Here is a 17,196-nt window from a genome sequence, read left to right as displayed (position 1 = left end):
TGCTTGTTTCACCTGCAGTGTGTTTGTGGTATAAACAGTTGGTGTGTGATGCAGGTGTTAGGTTGACATAGCACACTTCAGTACATCAACTTCAGTACACGTCCTTCACTGAAGACTGCTGACCAGCAAAGCAAAGTGTCTGATCAGGCTGTGAACCTATGAGCCTGCAGGTAGGCACTGAGTGAGCGTGTGCTCGAGACAAAAGAGAAACCCTGAGATGCCTGCTTCAATCCATCATCTAAGTTTTTGTCCCTGTATGCAAAGTATTCTTGCAGCTGTTTTTAAATGCTAGTTGTCAATACACACTACAATGCAAGCCTGAAATTTGATTAGTTTTCAGTTGTTTACTGATCCTTATTAAAATTTAAAATGTACAGTCAATTCTTCATATATAGTAGCTAATTAGGAATACACAACTCATTCAATTTTCAATAATGTCCTTGTTTTTATATTTCAGTTGTTTGAAATATTATAGCTGTTTTGATATATTCAGTTCCATCAATAAACATTCAGCTTTGTAAAAGAAATAATGCCTTACACAATGAGATTATGCACATTACTAAACACTGGCAAGTGATCCCCAGGTCTATACTGAATAGGACAACGCACTTTGTAAATCTAGGCTATCAACAAGATTTAGTTCTGTAACTTCCTAAGCAAACAATGATTACTGTGAATCTGACATGACAATATTATGCCCTGAACTGTGAATGTGTTATTTGTTTTCTATTTGAACTTCCTAAAGCTCACATGATTTCTGTAGTTGCTAAAAATGACAAGCAAGTACCATTTGCAAAAAGAAAGAAATTGAAAAGAACGAAGGATAGTGCAAAGAATAACAGTAAATTGTCTTTAAACCATACAGAGTTTGATAATAGTAATAACGATTTGTCTGAACATCATGATTGTTGAGTAAATGAGTTTGCGCAGAATACAGACAAGATGGAAATAAATCCAAGGGAAGATTGTCCTTAGTCTATATTAAATTATTTACTGATGGCCTGACCAGGGGTAACGTTGCTAGAAACCGAAGGCTTTCCTGGATATGTGTATGGGATCACAAGTTGTTACACAATATTTTCTGTCAATACTTTTGATTAAACATTTACATATCATTCACACCATTTCCAAGCACAGCAGCTCTGATTATTTTAACAGAGCCTGCTCCATACAAAATCTGAACATGTCCCATTGCCTTGCGTAACCCTATGCCGGCTTAGTGCCAACTCATGCCTCCTATTCACCAGTCTTTGTTCTTCCATGTACCATGCCAACTCGTCCAATATCTATCAAGGGCAGACCACAGGAACCATGCTGAGAATAAAGTTCAAATTTTCTATTGCAGATTTCGTTTTGAAAAAAAAACACTCTTGGTTATCAATGTGTATGCTTTTCATTTAAAGTCCTTCAGCTGCATAATTCCTTTTAGCAATAACCCCTTGCAATAAGATTCATTGTCAAACATTTTAGAGTCTGTAATCACTTGGAGTTGTCATTGTTGCTATCCGGTGGGAACAAATGTGGTGTTTCAGGAGTCAGGTGTTAGAGCACAGTATTTCACAGAATCACTGAAGTGTTACAATGCAGAAGGAGGCCATTTGGCCCATTATGTACTCATAATCTCAAATCAGCATCTTCAACTAGTGCAAATTTCTTTTTTGCTCATACTCTTGCACGTTGTTTTTATCCAAGCAATCATCCATACCCTCTTGAATGCCTCAATTGACCCTGCCTCCATCACATTTCCAGACAGGGTATGGAATACACTGCCAACTACACACTGAAAAAGGTTTCTCTTGTATCTCATTTCTTCCTTTTGCAAATCTCTTTAAGTGTCTGCCCTTTATTTCTTCATCCTTTTATGAGCAAGAATAATTTCTCCCTTTCTATTTCTATTCCATCAAGCCCACTCTTGATTTTGAAAGCTCTATTGGATCTCTTCTTAGCCTTCTTCTCTCAAAGCAGAGCAGTCTCAACTTCTTCAATTGGATCGCATAGCTGAAATTTCGCTTCTCTGGAACCATTCTTCTGAACTCTCTCCAAAGCATTCACATCCCTCCTATAGTGTGGTATCCAGAACTATATACAATACTCTAGCTAAGGTCTCACAAATATCTTATCCAAGTTCGACATCACTTGTTCTTGTACTCTTTGCCCCAACTGATAAAGCTGAGAATACTATATGCACTATTGATTGCTCTCTCTGTATGTGCTGCCACCTTCAATGATTTACACCCACATGCATCCAGATCCCTGTCGCCCTGTACCCCTTTTAGGCTTGTACCTCCTGTTTATATTGTCTTTCAATGCTTTTTGTATCAAAATGCATCATGTCACACTTCTCCCAATGAACCCCAGCAGCCATTTATCCACCCATTCTGCCAACTTGTCTATGACCTTTTGGACTTCTATACTATCCTTCTCACAATTTACAATTCTTCCAAGTTCTGTGTTATTTGCAAATTTTGAAATTTTTCCAGATCATTAATGTATGCCAGGAAAAGCAAGGATCCCAATACCAACTCTTCTGAGGGACTCTACTACAAATCTTCCTCCAGTCTGAAAATGTCTTTACATCCAAGCAGCTCCTGTTCATTTTATTTCAAATCTGTTGTGTGGCACTGGATTAAAAAGCTTCTGTAAGTCCATGTACAGCACAGCAACAGTGTTATCCTCATTGAGCCTTTGTCCAATTACATCTGGTAGAGGTCTTTGAGGCATTGGGAGCTTAAGGAGATGTCCATCACCAACAGGAGGTCCACATTGTTCTGGTGCTCAACTGCATGAACTCTAACCACAAGAGTTTGGAGAGACACATGCTGCAACATGTGGAGTGGATGTGAGAGCAGTGTCTTGACCTGGAAAAGGTGACAGGCCCCCTCAGTACCTTGGACTGGTCCTTAAGACAAGACAGGAGTAGGCCGTTTAGACTCTTGAACTTACTCTGCCATTCAATAGGATTGTGGCTGATTTGACATTTTTCATGTCTACTTTCCGGCCATTTCCCCCTTTCCCACATAGTCCATTATTGCCCTACTAATCAAGGATCAATCCATACCAATCCGCACAGGACTCTGTGGCAATGCATTCCAAAGACACTTGACCCTCAGGGAGAAAACGTTCCTTTACATCTCAGTTTTAAATTGGCACTTCTTTATTCTGAGTGGCACCCCTTTTATTCTGAGTCCACCTGGAGTATAAGTGCGGATATCTACAGAATACATGAAGAGTTGTGTACCCTTAACAAGCCGTTGCTGAAATGGATGACTGCTACACACCTCAGCTGATCTGCTATGAATTGGCCTGAGCTGAAGATTAACCCAGGGCTGTGGAGCTTAATCAGGAGAGTAGAAGATAGAGATTTTCTCAACACCCTCATCTTTCTACACCCTCTCTAACCCCTCTCCCAGGCAGTTGACTGTCATCACATGCTTTCTTAGAATAATTGCACCAAGGTCACTGTTTCAAATCACTTTCTGACCCTTTATTTAAAAACAAATTACTTACACAGAATTGAACCAAATTCATCTGCCTCTATTTTAACATTCAAACCCCAAAATAAAAATATATACATCCTTCACCACAATCACTCTTATAGTTACCCTCACTCTTCACAGAGTGGGTCTGATTTCATTAAGGACACACTGGTGGTAATAGTACCTCATTTACCAATAATGGTGTTCATGTGAGGGAGCCAGGCTATTACAACATTTGTTTTCTATATGAAAAGATTTATATTCATGATGGTGATGATTGTAACCATATGGTTATGACTGGATAAAATTCACTTATGGGAGAAAGTGAGGACTGCAGATGCTGGAGATCAGAGCTGAAAATGTGTTGCTGGAAAAGTGCAGCAGGTCAGGCAGCATCCAAGGAGCGGGTGAATCGATGTTTCGGTCATGAGTCCTTCTTCAGGAATGAGGAAAGTGTGCCAAGCAGGCTAAGATAAAAGGTAGGGAGGAGGGACTTGGGGGAGGGGCGTTGGAAATGCGATCAGTGGAAGGAGGTTAAGGTGAGGGTGATAGGCTGGAGTGGGGGTGGGGGCGGAGAGGTCAGGAAGAAGATTGCAGGTTACGAAGGTGGTGCTAAGTTCGAGGGTTGTGACAGAGACAAGGTGGGTGGAGGGAAAATGAGGAAACTGTAGAAATCGGAGTTCATCCCTTGTAGTTGGAGGGTTCCTAAGCGGAAGATGAGGCGCTCTTCCTTCAGCCATCATGTTGCTATGGTCTGGCGATGGAGGAGTCCAAGGACCTGCATGTCCTTGGTGGAGTGGGAGGGGGAGTTAAAGTATTGAGCCACGGGGTGGTTGGGTTAGTTGGTCCGGGTGTCCCAGAGGTGTTCTCTGAAACGTTCCGCAAGTAGGTGGCCTGTCTCCCCAATAAAGAGGAGGCCACATTGGGTGCAGCGGATGCAGTAAATGATGTGTGTGGAGGTGCAGGTGAATTTGTGGTGGATATGGAAGGATCCCTTGGGGCCTTGGAGGGAAGTAAGGGTGGAGGTGTGGGCGCAAGTTTTGCATTTCTTGCGGTTGCAGGGGAAGGTGCCAGGAGTGGAGGTTGGGTTGGTGGGGGTGTGGACCTGATGAGGGAGTCACGGAGGGAGTGGTCTTTTCGGAATGCTGATAGGGAAGGGGAGGGAAATATATTCCTGGTAGTGGGGTCTGTTTGGAGGTGGCGGAAATACGACGGATGATACGATGTATATGGAAGTTGGTGGGGTGGTAGGTGTGGACCAGTGGGGTTCTGTCCTGGTGGTGATTGGAAGGGCAGGGCTCGGGGCGGCGGAGCGGGAAGTGGAGGAGATGCAGTAGAGAGCATCGTCGATCATGTTTGGGGGGAGATTGCAGTCTTTGAAGAAGGAGGCTATCTGAGTTGTACGGTATTGGAACTGGTCCTCCTGGGAGCAAATGCAGCGGAAACGAAGGAATTGGGAATATGGGATGGCGTTTTTACAGGGGGCAGGGTGGGAGGAGGTGTAGTCTCGGGAGCTGTGGGAGTCGGTCGGTTTATAGTAAATGTCTGTGTTGATTCGGTCGCCCAAGATAAAAATGGAGAAGTCTAGGAAGGGGAGGGAGGAGTCTGAGACGGTCCAGGTAAATCTGAGGTCAGGGTGGAAGGTGTTGGTAAAGTGGATTAACTGTTCAACTTCCTCGTGGGAGCATGAGGCAGCGTCAATCCAGTCATCAATGTAGCGGAGGAAAAGGTGGGGGTGGTGCCAGTGTAGCTGAGGAAGATGGACTGTTCCACATATCCTACGAAGAGGCAGGCATAGCTGGGGCCCATGTGGGTGCCCATGGTTGCTCCTTTGGTTTGGAGGAAGTGGGAGGATTGGAAAGAGAAGTTGTTCAGAGTGAGGATCAGTTCAGTCAGTCGAAGGAGGGTGTCGGTGGAAGGGTACTGGTTGGTACGGCGGGAAAGGAAGAAGCAGAGGGCTTTGAGTCCTTTGTGATGGGGGATGGATGAGTACAGGGACTGGATGTCCATGGTAAGGTAAAGGCGCTAGGGACTGGGGAAGCGAAAATTATGGAGTAGGTGGAGGGCGTGGGTGTTGTCCCGAAAGTAGGTGGGGACTTCTTGGACTAAGGGGAACAGGACCATGTCGAGGTATGCAGTGATGAGTTCGGTGGGGCAGGAACAGGCTGAGACAATGGGTCGGCCGGGGCAGTTAGGTTTGTGGATTTTGGGCAGGAGGTAGAAATGGGCGGTGCGGGGTTGTGGGACTATGAGGTTGGAGGCGGTGGATGGGAGATCCCCTGAGGTGATGAGATTATGGATGGTCTGGGAGATGATGGTTTGGTGGTGGGAGGTGGGGTCATGATCAAGGGGGCAGTAGGAGGAAGTGTCCGCGAGCTGGTGTTTAGCCTCAGCGGTGTAAAGGTCAGTGCGCCAAACTACTACTGCGCCTCCGTTGTCTACTGGTGTGATAGTGAGGTTGGGGTTGGAACGGAGGGAGTGGAGGGCTGCACGTTCCGAGGGTGGGAGGTTGGAGTGGGTGAGAGGGGTGGAGAGGTTGAGGTGGTTAATGTCGCGGTGGCAGTTGGCTATGAAGAGATCGAGGGTAGGTAAGAGGCCAGTACAGGGTGTTTCAGGTGGATGGGGTGTGTTGGAGGGGGGAGAAGGGGTGGGCGAGAATCCTGGTTGAAGAAGTAGGCGCGGAGGTGAAGGCGGCGGAAGAATTGTTCGATGTCTCGCCGCATGTTGAACTCGTTAATCCGAGAGCGTAGGGGAATGAAGGTGAGGCCAGCTATGCCTGCCACTTTGTAGGATATGTGGAACAGTCCATCTTCCACAGCTACACTGGCACCACCCCCCACCTTTTCCTCCGCTACATCGATGACTGTATCGGTGCTACCTCGTGCTCCCACGAGGAGGTTGAACAGTTCATCCACTTTACCAACACCTTCCACCCTGACCTCAAATTTACCTGGACTATCTCAGACTCCTCCCTCCCCTTCCTAGACCTCTCCATTTCTATCTCAGGTGACTGAATCAACATGGACATTTACTATAAACCGACCGACCAAGTCCCTCTTCCCTACCTTTTATCTTAGCCTGCTTGGCACACTTTCCTCATTCCTGAAGAAAGGTTCATGCCCGAAACGTCAATTCTCCTGCTCCTTGGATGCTGTCTGACCTGCTGCGCTTTTCCAGCAACACATTTTCAGCTAAAATTCACTTATGTTCATTCGCTCCCTTGTATGGAATGAGCAGTGATGAGTAATTTTGGTGTCACATATAAAAGCTTTGTTGGGTGGACATTTTTGCAATGGACACATCTAGTTGTGGTCCAGTCCTGGCTACATAGTCATGCCTTGATCATTGGAGGGATCCGCACTGCCATCGGTTTAACAATTATCAGGATGTGTAGGACATCTTCCCTTTCCTCCTCATCTCCCTTTTCCTCAGAATTTACAACTCTGCTAGAAGCCTCACTTTCCTTACTGTCTAGGCTGCTGCCCATTGTTATGCAGCAAGCAGTGTACAATAATTATTTCTGATACCCTCAGTGCTCCCTACACAGGCAAACATGGCTTTAGTCACTGCCTTAATGCAGCTGTGTGCTGTTGACTGGGAATTACCAAATATCTACCAATGATCTATGGAAAGAGCCTGGGGCATAGAAATTGAGTGGAATGGTTACCTTCACAGACATTGACAGAGCATGAAGATTGATGAAGTGTACCTCTATTTGCTCCTGATCCATGCCACATGTATCTGTCACAATCTTACTGTTTAACCTAAGTATTCTTTAGCACTGATTTTTTTTGTCATATTGAAGTATGATGTCCTCAGTCTGTAAATCCTTCCCACCTTGAAAAACCTGAGTGCCTGTCGTCGTCCTCCTCCAGTGGGTGTATGTTGCAGCCTCTTCCTAATTTTGCCATTCCTCTGACCACCAGCTACTCACCATGACTGGCTTCTATGTCACAGAGTGCCATGCCTAACCTCTGTCTTCCTTCACAAGATGTACAGTGAGCACTTCACAAGGTCAGACCTCTTAATGGCATCTGTGTGCAAGTGCCAGTTGGTGCCACAAAGAACTATCCTATCATGCCATCAGCCTCAACACTCCTGTTCCCTCAGGTTAAGGAAAAATTGTCAAAATAAGCTTTGTGCTGCTTCTGCCACAATATGGAAGATACTTTTTTGAGAGGTGGAGTGTAAGATTCGGGGCTAATCCATAATTTTCGCTGTGATATAGATATTCTCTGTCATGCCAAAACACCAGACCTTCGTCTGTTATTTTAAGGCTACTAATGCTTATTTTTGCATCTGGAGACACAATAGGGTAAATATGTCCTGAGTTTTTAACCAGTTTTGACACAGTTTAAGACTAAACACTTTGAAGTTTGGCTTAGATCCACATGGGTACATCCAGGTTAACTTTACCATGCCGTATGATTTTCTAGTGTCATTCTCAGCAGTGCAACTGCTGCACGCTCTTTAGGAGCAAATTATTGCAGATGTTGGAATCGGTACTGAAAATAAGGAATGCTCTGTATCATAGTGAGGGGACGGAGTCAGACGGCATCCATGAAATGAAAGCAAGCTAATGTTTCGAGTCTAAATGACTCTTCATCAGCTCTGAAGAGTCATCTAGACTCAAAACATTAGCTTGCTTTCTCTCCATGGATACCACCTGACCTGCTGTGCTGTCCAACAATTTTTGTTTTCAGTTCTGCTGCACTTTCTGTTTCGGGTTTTCCAACATGATTGTACATTGAACAGAGTAATTTAACGTTGATACGCTGGGTGGGAAAGCTATCCAGATTCTGAATTAGAGCATGGAAGTAACTGTTTGAAGTGAAAAACCACAGCTGGCCTTGACAATAAAGTTTATTTTGTTTTACAATGTTTATTTACATGTTGCTATCTCATGAACTTCTTTCCAGATGTGAATATTTAATTAATTTCTACCTAAATATGCACTCTTGCACAATTGTTCCTGTACGATATAGACAGATTGAAGATATTTATTATCATAAAGCATCTATTGGGCATTATAAAGATGCATAAGGAATCTTAAAATTGCTGATGTGGACAGAGGTTTGTTAACACGGTTGATAAGAAGTGCTGAATACTGCATTTTATGAGAGAAATATTATTACATTAGTGTCCCGTTAAGCCACTTCAGGAGGCAGACATGTAACTATTGGACATGAAAATAATTGAGTGCTTGCCATGGCTCAGTGTTCCAAGTCCAATTCCAGAGGAGATCATCTCAGCTGACAGTTCAGTGCAGTGCTAAATGCTTTATGCATTATCAATTAATTTTCTGAATGAGACATTAAATTGCCACCCCACTTACATTACTAAAACAGTTTGGTTTATCACGTTGCTGTTTGTGGAAGCTTGCTGTGTGCAAATTGGTTGCCATATTTGTACATTACAGTACTGATTGCATTTCAACATTATTTCATTGGCAGTAGGGTGCTTTGGATATCCTGAGGTCAGTAAAGATGCAATATAAGTTAAAATCCTTTCTTTCTTAAAGCTATATTTGAAAATCAGAAATATTTACAATTTACTCCCTCAGTAACAAATTTCACCCTCTGTATCAAAAGAAGTAAATTTAGGTTTCCTTTTGTGTATTTCATTGGCTGGGTTTTTGAGAAACAAAGTATGCTGTAAAATGAATAGTCTATCAGATGATAAGAGGCATTTCATTTTGGTAAACCTAAATTGAGTCTACCTACTATAATTATTTTCGCTTCGATATTTCTGTTCAAGTGTTGCAATGCTCAGAAGATAAGTTGATTCTTATTTTATGTGACCTTGTGGAGTTAAAATATAACTTCTATAGAATTTATGTAAACATTACAGTAGTTGTTGCAAGATCTGATATCCCCCATTCTATGTTTTATAACACTCAGCTGTCATAACTCATAACAAATCAAACAACCCCCTTTAAGATACTCAAAAAAAAACCCCATAGAATTTAAGTGTAATTTCAGATTGTAAATGAAGAGAAGAGCCTTGAATGTTCATTTGCACCAATCATGCCTCCCTTTCATCTGGCCTGATTAGGCCTAGTGCAGTTTCATCAAACTATTCAATCACAGACCTGTCATTCCAGCCGTCTGTTGATTGAAAACAATCATTGCTCTGATGGCACAATTATTCTGACCCTTTAACTAGAGGCTGCTGTGATAATGAAAGGCTGATTATGATAGTTTGTGCCTCTTTCAGTTTCCTGAGAAGGTTAATTTGGGCATCAGACGGATGTTTAATGTGTGCTTGCTAGCTACACTGAGGTAAATGAGAACGTGCTATCTCAGATATTGCATGGATATAGCTCAGCTGTCAATCATTGTCATTTACAGTTCGTGTCTTGAACGCTAGAAATTGCATTTTAGTTTCTTTCCTTGCGATTTATTTATTTCTGCCTTGAGGAGGAAGTTCATTTGCTTGGCTGTGACCTTCACAGCCTTTGAACAGAAGTGCTGTGGAGTTGGCTATGACTTCTGTTTAGCTTTCTCTGTAAAGGGGGTTGTCAGTCATTTCAGGATATGCTAGGAAAATCTTCAGGGTCATTTCAACATATTACTGTTTACCAGCCTAGTCACTGCTGTCAGTTGGTTGGTTTCTTTGGTACAAATATATAAAAAAAGAGTATGAGGGCATGAAAAATTTGCTTTTATGATTCACATCAATCTAAAGAATTTTAACTCCAAGCATTGGAAAGGCAATAACTACTGGAGAAAGTTTTAGAATCGCCTGAATCCATTTGAACATCAGGGGCACACACATAAATAACACTTGAGTACCTTATACCAAAGCAGCTTGGAATTGCCTCAGCTTTGCAGGTGGCGCAGATATTGAGGTGAAACAAGATATAACCATCTCTCTTTTCTGTTTTTCGTTATTTTTCTCCTTCCTTCCTTCTAATAGGTTGCAGGATTTATTGAAGCTATAGAACCTCTGTCTATGGAGATACTTTCCACCCAGGTTTGTCGATTTTGAATTGTTCAATCACATGCTGCATTTCCCCTATATAGTAATGAATATAATCCAGTGTTGTAGTTTCACCAGTTTGGCACCTACTTTTCTGGGGTGTATCAGCATTTTGCATGCTCTCCTACAGTCCTGATTGAACCAATGACAATTGTTTTGCTTATTGGTAATGGTAGCTTGTGGGATATACTGTCCACAAGGTAATAGATTATGGTTGAATACTATTCCACTAATGGGTTTTGAGTTGCTCGAGCTTTTATGAATCTATCCCATTTAGTCCAGTGAGATTGTGCTGTATGGCAGTGTAAACTATGCTCAGTATAAGTGAGTGACCAGTTTCTCAACCTGTCGTCATTAGATATAATCTGATTTGCAATTTCAGCCACATTGCTCAAGTTCAACAACAAAATGCCTTGGACTCAGTCACTGTCAGTCACCTTCAGCAGAACCAAAAGAAAACTATATCAGAAGTGACATTATTAAAAAAGCAGCCATAATTAATAGGTTGGCCCTAGAAAATGCTTAATAATGCACTTATATTTTTAATCTCAGTTTTCTTTGCAAACTTTCATTTTTTTTAAAAAAATGCAGTGTGTCGAACCCTCTTGCTGAGTACTGCCTTTTGCGCTGCCCCAAGTAATGAATCCTTACTCCTCTACATTGAATCCTACCTGAAAGAAGCACTGAAGGTAGCTAGGGGACAGACTACACTCTGGATGGAAGACCTAAATGTCCATCATAAGTAGTGACTCGATAACACCAATATTCATGGAGTTTGTCACGTACAGAAAGCTTTATTTTCCAGACTCCGGTTGTAGCAGGCAGTGAGGAGACCAACAAGAGGAAGAAAACAACGAAATATCAACTTTGCTAACTTCACTATTGTAGGTGCATCTGTTCATGACATCATTGTTGGGGTGATCACCATGCAATCCTTGTTGAGACAAATCCATCTGCTCTAAATCATCAGGAAGTAGTGGAAGATGTTCTTGACCGTGCCATCAAGTGGAACCTGCAGCAACTTGCTCACCAATACATGGTTCAAATTCAATTAAGGTGATTTAGCTGTTGTACTTCTTCCAGACTGAACTATAGAATTCCAGGGGTGAGGTGAGAATCAATGTCCCTGATATGTCTAGACTGCATTTGATTGAATATGGCATCAGGAACACTGTCAAAACTGAATTCACTGGAAGATGATCTGTTGTGCGAAGCCACATTTGCTCAAGGAATGGTGGTTGTGTTCATTGAAAACCAGTAATTTCAGCCCTAGGGCATTACTACAGAAGTTCCTGAGGAACTGGCTTCACTGGAAAATAAGTTCAGAAATGTTGATGATTGTATCTGATTACTTGTAATTCCTCTTATACTGAAGCATACTGTGTCCACATTTAACACAATTTGGAAGGTACTCAGACTTTGAAATTTATGTGTTAATTGATATCTCCAAACAAGAAGAAGAATCTAATTACTTCCTTTTGGCAATGATATTTCCATCACTGAATCCCACAAATCATCATCCTGGACATTACTAATTACCCAGAAATTTAGCTGAACCAGAAAAAAAAATCCATAAGTGCAAATACTGCAGATGGCAGAAATCTGAAATAAAAACAGAAATATCTGGCAGTGTATGTAGAGAAAGAAACAGACTTAATGTTTCAAACCAATATGACTTCTCTTCAGAACTGAATGGCAGTGAAAAATGGTGAGTTTAGGTGGAAGGAAAGGAGGAGTAAATAAAGTAAACTGTGAGGATGCTGAGAGCAAAAGACAAAGGAACTGCTAATAATGATAAAGGGAAAGATAGAGATATAAAATGGATGTAAATGAAGTTGAGAAAATGAGTCCAATCTGTTGAGAGCAAAGCCAACCAGGCATAAGCAAGACACAGTGGAGGGAGGATGGGAAGATGTAAGGAAAAATGGAGGACAGAGGCCATGCACTAAATTGTGTAAATCAATAAAAAACTGAGAGAACTGCAGAAGATGGAAATCAGAAACTAAAACAGAAATTGATGGAAAAACTCAGCAGATCTGGCATCACTTGTGGAAATAAATCAGAGTTAACATTTCTGTTCCAGTGACCTTTCATCAGAACATTTCTGAAGAAGGTCACTGGACCCAAAACATTAACTCTGATTTCTCTGCACAAATGGTGTCAGACTTGCTGTGTTTTTCCAGCAATTTCTGTTTTTGTTGTTGTGTAACTCAATATCGAGTCCAAGAGGCTGTAATGTACCAAAGTGGAAATTACCTGTTATTGCACAAGCTTGTGTTAAGCCTTGTTGGAACACTATAGCAATCCCAGGATAGAAATATTACCATGGAAGTAAGATGCTTTGTTGAAATAGCAAGCAACTGAAAGTAACCCAAAATAATTTTGAAAGCAAGAGCAGGTCCAAAGTTGGGTATTCTGAGGCATCTTAAAATTTCATTCCCTTCACTGCTGCATAGCAGCAATGTGTCCCATTTGTAAGATACACTGCATTAACTTACCAAGGCTTACTGATAGCACCTTCCAAACCTCCAACCTCTACCACTAGAAAGGACAAGGGCAGCAGATGTGTGGTGGATCACTGCTTGCAAGTTACCCGTCAAGCCACACACCATCCTGATAGAGAAATACCTTCAGGTAAAAAAGAAACCTGAACAGGACTTCCTAATTACACCGTGATTATACACTCCCTCTACAATCTTCTCAAAGGCAAACAGGGATGCAAAAGATGCAGGCATTGTCAGCTACGCTTACTGCTGTTAATTAATTAAATAAAAACAATTCTATACCTCAGCCTCTGGGGGGGGGGGGGGTGGAGGTGAATAAAGAAGATTCATGAAAAATTAAACAAAAAGCATATTAAATATGTATGTTAAATGGGTGATCAAAGGAGCAAGAGACCTCGAAAAGGAACTAGAACTGCAAGGCAAAACTTAACACACACAATTCTTCAGTGCTACAATTCTATGTCAGTCAAAGAAGTGGACAAAAATGCAATTTGACTTTGAAGTACACATAAAATAGCAACTATTCTGAATCACTTACTTCCTCAATTCATTAACAGGACAAGATATAAGCAATATATGCTTCTAACAAGGGTAACCATGGCAAAATGCAAGCTTGAGATATGTAAAGATGAAGTGCCCTTATGGGCTGAATTTTTGGAGTTTGCCAGATGAGGTCAGAATAGAGATAAAATATGGCAGTGATGGCCTGAGCTATTTTTGTGAGAAGTTTTGGGGAACTGAGGGTGGGTCAGTGAAATCACCTGCACCAATCATCAGGCCAAATACAGTATTGTAGGAGTTTGTTGCCTTCGGTATCTAATTTTCACTGGGACAGGTAGAGCTTACTTTCACAATCAGGACTCCCGCCCACCTTCCAAGGACCCCTTCGCCCACCTCCAACACACTGCATCCACCTGGACACCCCGCGCTGGCCTATTACCTGCCCTCGACCTCTTCATTTCCAACTGCCGCCGGGACATTAACCGCCTCAACCTGTCGTCCCCCCTCCCCCACTCCAACCTCTCACCCTCACAACGCGCAGCCCTCCAATCCCTCTGCTCCAATCCCAACCTCACCATCAAGCCAGCGGATAAAGGGGGCGCAGTGGTAGTCTGGCGCACTGACCTCTACACCGCTGAAGCCAAACGCCAACTCGAGGACACCTCTTCCTACTGCTCCCTCGACCATGACCCCACCCCCCATCACCAAACCATCATCTCCCAGACCATACAGAACCTCATCACCTCAGGAGATCTCCCACCCACAGCTTCCAACCTCATAGTCCGGGAACCCCGCACTGCCCGGTTCTACCTCCTTCCCAAGATCCACAAGCCTGACCACCCTGGCCGACCCATTGTCTCAGCATGCTCCTGCCCCACTGAACTCATCTCTACCTACCTTGACACTGTCCTATCCCCCCTAGTCCAGGAACTCCCCACATACGTTCGAGACACCACCCACGCCCTCCACCTCCTCCAAGACTTCCGTTTCCCTGGCCCCCAACGCCTTATCTTCACCATAGATATCCAATCCCTCTACACCTCCATTCGCCATGACCAGGGCCTCCAAGCCCTCCGTTTTTTCCTCTCCAGACGTCCCCAACAGTACCCTTCCACTGACACTCTCATTCGTTTGGCCGAACTGGTCCTCACCCTTAACAATTTCTCCTTTGAATCCTCCCACTTCCTCCAGACCAAAGGTGTAGCCATGGGCACACGTATGGGCCCCAGCTATGCCTGTCTCTTTGTTGGCTATGTAGAACAGTTGATCTTCCGTAATTACACCGGCACCACTCCCCACCTCTTCCTCCACTACATTGATGACTGCATTGGCGCCACCTCGTGCTCCCGTGAGGAGGTTGAGCAATTCATCAACTTCACCAACACATTCCACCCTGACCTTAAATTTACCTGGACTATCTCTGACACCTCGCTCCCCTTCCTGGACCTCTCCATCTCCATTAGTGACGACCGACTTGACACTGACATTTTTTACAAACCCACTGACTCCCATAGCTACCTGGATTACACCTCTTCCCACCCTATCTCTTGCAAAAATGCCATCCCGTATTCCCAATTTCTCCGCCTCCGCCGTATCTGCTCCCAGGAGGACAAGTTCCACCATAGGACACACCAGATGGCCTCCTTCTTTAGAGACCGCAATTTCCCTTCCCACGTGGTTAAAGATGCCCTCCAACGCATCTCGTCCACATCCCGCACCTCCGCCCTCAGACCCCACCCCTCCAACCGTAACAAGGACAAAACGCCCCTGGTGCTCACCTTCCACCCTACAAACCTTCGCATCAACCAAATCATCCGCCAACATTTCCGCCACCTCCAAAAAGACCCCACCACCAGGGATATATTTCCCTCCCCACCCCTTTCCGCCTTCTGCAAAGACCGTTCCCTCCGTGACTACCTGGTCAGGTCCACACCCCCCTACGACCCACCCTCCCATTCTGGCACTTTCCCCTGCCACCGCAGGAACTGTAAAACCTGTGCCCACACCTCCTCCCTCACCTCTATCCAAGGCCCTAAAGGAGCCTTCCACATCCATCAAAGTTTCACCTGCACATCCACCAATATCATTTATTGTATCCGTTGCTCCCGATGTGGTCTCCTCTACATTGGGGAGACTGGGCGCCTCCTAGCAGAGCGCTTTAGGGAACATCTCCGAGACACCCGCACCAATCAACCAAACCGCCCCGTGGCCCAACATTTCAACTCCCCCTCCCACTCTGCCGAGGACATGGAGGTCCTGGGCCTCCTTCACCACCGCTCCCTCACCACCCGACGCCTGGAGGAAGAACGCCTCATCTTCCGCCTCGGAACACTTCAACCCCAGGGCATCAATGTGGACTTCAACAGCTTCCTCATTTCCCCTTCCCCCACCTCATCCTAGTTTCAAACTTGCAGCTCAGTTACTGTCTCTTTGACTTGTCCGACCTGCCTATCTTCTTTTCCACCTATTCACTCCACCCTCTCCTCCTTGACCTATCACCTTCATCTCCTCCCCCACTCACCCATTGTACTCTATGCTACTCTCTCCCCACCCCCACCCTCCTCTAGCTTATCTCTCCATGCTTCAGGCTCACTGCCTTTATTCCTGATGAAGGGCTTTTGCCCGAAACGTTGATTTCGCTGCTCGTTGTATGCTGCCTGAACTGCTGCGCTCTTCCAGCACCACTAATCCCGTATTTGATTTTCAGCATCTGCAGTCATTGTTTTTATCCTTTAGTAACTGTCTAGTCCCAGGCCAGCTCAGTGGAAGTGAAGGCAAGGTGGGCTGTGAAGCAGGGCGTTCTTACCCTGAAACAGAAAGAGTTTATTATTTTAAAGGGCGTGTAACCATCTTACCTTGTCCCTAGTTCCAAGCTGCTCTCCAATATTTTGAAATTTTGAGAACTTTTGAAAATGTTTATGTACAGATAGCAGTCACACCAATGGCTGCCAAAGTGAGTCACAATGTGACCTGCATTTCTTCTACTCCAATACTGCAGCTGTAAACTGGCCAGCACAACTCGGCAGACAGGTCTGCTCTGTGAAATTTACCAGTAGTTTTGGCTCCCCATCTGTGGCAGGTTTATGACATGGAAATAAACCTTTTTCTTGATTCATACCTCATCTGGGAAAATCCAGCAGGTTTTGCATTTGAAGCTGATGAAAGTGATATGTGGCAAATTTGGCTGAAGCTGACAATAAAGATAGACTCTATTGTTCAGTGTAAGCAGTATTGAACTGTATGATTGTTCTCAAAGAAATTTGGGTTTGCTCATGTATTGAATTGAGCAGAGAAGGAAATGACAGGTATAAGCAGTGAAGGAATTATTTGATGGAGGAATTTTGTAATACTTGGTGGTTGTTGAATAGTAGATTGCTTTTCTGCTTGAAGTTTGTTCACCATTGGAAAACCATTTGTAATTAATTTAATTTTTAGTAATTTGGATATTTTACAATCTCTTAAATTTATGCTTTGAGGTCTGAAACCTGGATGTTTGACATTCCAGACAGGTGTTACTGGAGGCTGCTATGTTAGTTTTGAAAGGGTATTGCAGCAGTCTTAAACACAAGGTGCAAGCCTTTTTAAGAAATTAACAGATACTGTGGTTGGTGGTAATACTCAGCATGAGTCTATTTTGAAAGGCTGATTTTGTACATCCCAACCCTTCTGAAACCTGGTGCAATTAAAGGGGAAATACATTGTCACTGCCAGGAGTTGGACTCAAAATTTGACTC

At 43.7% G+C, this 17,196-nt stretch overlaps 1 protein-coding gene across 2 annotated transcripts in view; it reads left to right on the top strand.

Annotated features, from left to right (window-relative positions):
• klhl32 (kelch-like family member 32) overlaps positions 1-17,196 on the top strand; it is a 307,588-nt gene that overhangs the window by 224,705 nt on the left and 65,687 nt on the right. Inside the window, exon 1 of one of the 2 annotated variants that reach the window (XM_072554909.1) lies at positions 10,399-10,451. The exons of the other annotated variant lie outside the window; for it this stretch is intronic. Coding sequence (XP_072411010.1) covers positions 10,431-10,451 — 21 coding nt within the window. The 5' untranslated portion in view covers positions 10,399-10,430. Of the gene's footprint in view, positions 1-10,398; positions 10,452-17,196 lie in introns of those variants that run through there. 2 annotated transcript variants of the gene reach the window in all.

The sequence above is a fragment of the Chiloscyllium punctatum genome, chromosome 3, assembly GCF_047496795.1.
Source record: "Chiloscyllium punctatum isolate Juve2018m chromosome 3, sChiPun1.3, whole genome shotgun sequence".
Lineage (NCBI taxonomy): Eukaryota > Metazoa > Chordata > Chondrichthyes > Orectolobiformes > Hemiscylliidae > Chiloscyllium > Chiloscyllium punctatum.
This window is presented reverse-complemented; position numbering and strand designations above follow the sequence as displayed.